The sequence below is a fragment of the Pinus tabuliformis genome, chromosome Q, assembly GCF_031772625.1.
Source record: "Pinus tabuliformis cultivar Carrire ecotype Pingquan chromosome Q, CPIR1, whole genome shotgun sequence".
Lineage (NCBI taxonomy): Eukaryota > Viridiplantae > Streptophyta > Pinopsida > Pinales > Pinaceae > Pinus > Pinus tabuliformis.
The window spans coordinates 289,769,637-289,774,244 of NC_142296.1; the positions used below are offsets into that span (position 1 = coordinate 289,769,637).

The window sequence follows — 4,608 nt, forward strand, 5'->3', positions numbered from 1 at the left end:
GTCTCTCACAGTTAATAAACCAAATCACAGTCATCTCATGGAAGCCAAGGCTCTTTGCATCATCAGATGTTCAAACATAATTTACCTAAATCAAAGCCTGCTGAACATACAGGAAGTCAGAGCATTAAAAAATGAATTCTGAGTGATGTTCTAACATGCTTCACCAAAACCCACAGCTTGTCAAGCACACAGGAAGTCAGAGCATATAATATGAATTCTGAGGGATTGTGCCATCACAAGGCTGTAAAAAGAACATTAAGAAACTAAACCACCATCACATTTGAACAAAAAGATGCATTGAGAATCTTGGGAAGAAAAAACCCTGTTTGCCATTACTGTAACAGTCTTTACATAAGCTCTAAAAAACTCTGTTTTTGTATTAACAGTCCAACCCTTTTTACATTCTAATCTGATCCCTATATAGGCAAGCAAACTCCCCCACCTCGAGCTTCCTCCTCCAGCATGAGGGGAGCCTCGAAGGTGGCTATTAACTACTCCTACATGCTACTCACTAATGCATTAATTACAAATATGTTGAACTATAATTACACACTATCCTAATCAAAATAAAATACTAATTTCATTCTCCTCGTATGCTTGATGCTTTCTTGAATGCTTTGACAGCTGTCCTCCTCCAATTAATCTGATATGGCTGAGCTACAGGTGCAATGGATGCTGATTTAGGATGCTTAAGAGCGCTGATGGCTCATTAATTGACCAGAAGAGATGCTCCTATCTTAACGGTCTCTGTCTCCCAACATTCTCCTAAAGTATAGCAGCATGTTCCCAAATCTTTTAATAACTCCAGGTATGGAATGATGCTAGGTTTCTGATGTGCTGTAGGTGGTCTTGATAAACAGCTGTTCCTTTTCCTCAACTCCTGCTCACCGTGTCAGACTAGCTGCTCTGCGCTTTTAAAATCATCATCTACAGCAGTTTCGTAGCGCGCTACGAAACTGCTGTGTGATTTCAAAAAATACACTCTTCCTCTCTGGTTTTCTAAATAATCATCAGTGTTCATGGCTTAAGCACTTGATTGTTTTGAAAAGGTTTGCTTGCAACAAATATCTCTCCTGAGGAAAAACTTGTCTCCTCTGTTAAAGGACTCTTGGAACCTCCCACAACATCCATGTAAGGTAATTTACTGCGTACTGGACCGTCCACAGAAGATGAGTAATAATGTCTTGATCCTTCTGTTGGTATAACCTTTTGCTCAAGATACTCCTCACACCTGAAGGAGATAGATTTGTCACATACCACAAATAAATTAAGCCTTCATAAATCCCAACTGGAACGTAAAGTCAGTGTAGTATTCCTTGCTGTCTTCAAATCTTCAAATGAGGTGATCCTTTTTAAAGTACAGATCTTAAAGTTGGAAGAATTCAACACTTGGACATTAAGCTCCTTAAGATTATCATACCAAACTATCTCACCCTTCTGTACCAATTTGACTAGGTCTACATATATCAACTTTGGCTTGTCTGTCAGCATCAGCTGCATCTTTTTGTTGTAAAGTTTCCGAATTTTCTTAACCAATGAAACCATCACAATGAACTCCCCTGGATCTAGAAATTTCTCCCATTTAGAGTCAAAAGCATCGATAGTATAAAATTTAGCCTTGTGCTCCTTATTCTCTACTGCCACTGATGATGAGGCCAACTCTTTCTCTTTGGGAGGTGCTTCATCATTAGTAGAACCATATCCAGCATGTGAAAGAAACCACCCAGCATCTTCAGCTTCATCTTCCTTGTCAACAGTTAATGGTGGGGCTAACTTTGGAGCCAGCATACCCCTAACATTATCCCAGTCAACTCTCTTGAAGAAAGGATGACTCTTGAGAGAAGCATACCCTTCAGGGCCAGAAGCCAATCTTTTAGATGGGTCCATATCCAGCAAACAATCAATAAGGTGCCGTGCTTCATAAGAAAAATATTCAGGAAATTTGAAACCTTTATCCATGATCCTTTGGAATGTGAGCCACTCACTGCCATCTTTAAAAGGTGATATGTCAGACAGCATCTGATACAAAGTGCAACCCAGTGCCCATAGATCGTTTCCAGTTTGTTTGAGTTTTCCATCCTCATACCATTTAGCGCAGCTAAGGCCTTCGACTTACTGTATACAAAATAGCCCTTTCCAACTCTAAAAATCATCTTCACCTGAAACTGTAATATGAATTTAAATAAAAAGAATCATAACTGGCGCAGAAAGGAAAACATTTAAAGAGTATATTCCGGTCACCACTATTTGGCAAAGTGCTCCAGTTTCTCTGATATAAATTGCACAGCCTCTGACTATTCGTGCAGCACCATGGCATTCAACTGCTGGATGTATGAATTCTCCCAGCAACAAGGTATTGTAAGTAACAGAGGAAATATAGTTCTTCATGGGCAAACTTATATTCTGCTTCTTGAGACTCTGTTTTTTTAGGCCATGAAGAACTTGGTTAATTTAATTCTCAAATTTCAGAGCTGTGATATGAACCGGTGAATTAAGTAAAGCCGAGGATCCATCTGTTTCTTCTGGAAGCAACCTAGATCTTCTCTGTAATATATTATGAACAAATGAACTCCCTTTCTGAGAAAACACATCAGATAAAGTATTTACTGCTTGGAAGATATCATGAGGTTAGGCACGAGTTGCAAACGAACCGCCAGATGGAGATTCACTGGTTTTGTTGTCTGCTACTTGAATTCTCCGCCATCCAATTGTCTCGATTCTGTAGGCTCCGGAGAAATAAATTGTAGGCCCTTTCTTATGTGCCCCTTAACATCATTCACGGTCATGAGGATTCGATTTAGCATGATACCGAGGACGTGGACGTATATAGATCAGCCAAAAGGCTAAACCTAACTCCTTCAGCGCCATCTGTATTATGATTCACGTCGGTGCCAAACCAATGACCTAAAATTTCGTTCTTGTTTAAAAGTGCATGATGTCCACATTAAATTACATTTAACTTTTATCCTAAGATTGCTCAGATAGTTTACGAGGATAGAACGGAAGTCTTGAACGAAAAGAACCCTGTTCGGATGGCGCAAGTGTATATAGTAACATCTTCATTACCTTTCGAAGAACTTTTAACCTTGCTACTTGGTCTGCCAATGACAATTCACCACGAACCAATCCCATCAACGAGAAAAGATCAATGCTCTCGACGTTTACTAAATCTCCATTTATTTCTATCAGGGATTTTCCTGAAGGCACCATGCGCTAACTGGTAATAATTTCATCTTTGATTAACTGATTAAGCTTCATCCGAGACAAAACGAAACCAAATTTGGAAAATTTTGGTTTATTTCTCGCACAGAATGCAATGGACCAGAAACCAGAACAATCCTCTGAGCTGTTTGATGTCCTAGATCTTTCAGTTCCCATATATCTTTTTCTGTGCAGCAGTGACTTTACAAAGTGTAAGGTATCCATTGGAAAAAGACCGAGCACAATATATAGGAAAAACATTTAACCTTGGGTACCATATTTTGCAGTGAAACAGAAACAAGGAATTCAAGAGTTCCAAGGCTTTGTCTTTTAAGAAAAGTAGCGCATCTTTGGAAACATCTTCCAATGCAACGACAAAACGGTCAAACCTCTGCTTTAGACAATCTTCCTTAGAGGTCACTTATGACCGAAAAATCAATCATCCTCAGATTGAAAAGCCGAAGTATCCTTATCTTTATTCTTGAACAAGGTGTGAATATGAACTTTATCATAAATATTTCTCAAATCTTTCAATCCATTGTGGCGCCCTGTTTTGTGAAAGAAGTTACAGATTGTGAAAAGACAATCCCAAATATCAAACACTCTATGTTTTATGGAATTTGATAGATTCTTTGTCTGGAGGATTCAACACAAAATCTCCTGCAAGTCTCCCACATTAGTATGTACATCTTTCACAATCACCCATGAACCAGACTTCAAAGATAACTCCCTTAATGTACTTGATGCCAAACCCACAATAGATGCATCATCATAGGGTGCCTCCTTAGACACACTGTCACTGCCCTCATCAACATCCCTGGAGGGAAGCAAAACTCTATACAATAGGCATGCTAGGATTTAGGCCTTCGCTGAAAACTTGAACCAATTCCCAATTTCGTAGCACGCTACGAAACCACGCAAACAGGTAGCGCTGCGAAACTGCTAAAAATAATTCAGGCGCTGCGAAACTGCTAAACAGAATCCAGGCGCTGCGAAAACACCCACTCTTTAAGCCAGGCTAAAAAATTTTTAACTACAGCATTTTCAGTGATAACAGTGGCTCCACTAGGGATAGTGTGCCCTTGTGGTGCGCTAAGAACATGCAGCTCCAGTGCCTCGTCCATTTGTGACAGACAGAAATTTGCTTGACCAGCATGACTGTAGGAGAAAGAAAGCTACATCTACTGAAAAATAAATGCTCAGTCAACCTTGAGCTTATTTGCATTTACCTCTACCTACCTACCCTATCAGCTGCAAACTCCACTTGTAGCTCAAGCAACATGATATTTCCAATGTAGCCAATCATTCATCTTATCTGACATTTGAGTCCTTTGGCTGTGCTTGAAACAAAAATAAATCAGATACTGAAGTAACTGAGGCGGCATGAGGTGTAACTGTTCTTCAACA

The 4,608-nt window shown here is 39.6% G+C and overlaps 1 protein-coding gene across 1 annotated transcript; it reads right to left on the minus strand.

The window, feature by feature from the left end:
- Positions 1-1,017: 1,017 nt before the first annotated feature.
- Positions 1,018-3,210, minus strand: LOC149219364 (3-phosphoinositide-dependent protein kinase 1-like). The gene is made up of 3 exons (XM_089386805.1): positions 3,067-3,210; positions 1,421-2,019; positions 1,018-1,231 (listed from the first exon to the last, which is right to left on the minus strand). The coding sequence occupies exons 1-3, from the start codon at positions 3,208-3,210 to the stop codon at positions 1,018-1,020; spliced, it is 957 nt and encodes a 318-aa protein (XP_089242931.1).
- Between the last annotated feature and the right edge of the window lie 1,398 nt (positions 3,211-4,608).

What these genes read in the sequence shown, in the direction of transcription:
- LOC149219364 (XM_089386805.1), bottom strand. Translation starts at nt 3,210, where the DNA reads ATGGTGCCTTCAGGAAAATCCCTGATAGAAATAAATGGAGATTTAGTA. An exon ending in GGTTAAAAGTTCTTCGAAAG is followed by an intron (nt 2,020 to 3,066) that starts GTAATGAAGATG and finishes ACTTTGTATCAG; the next exon opens with ATGCTGTCTGACATATCACC. An exon ending in CAGAAGGGTGAGATAGTTTG is followed by an intron (nt 1,232 to 1,420) that starts GTATGATAATCT and finishes TATCTCCTTCAG; the next exon opens with GTGTGAGGAGTATCTTGAGC.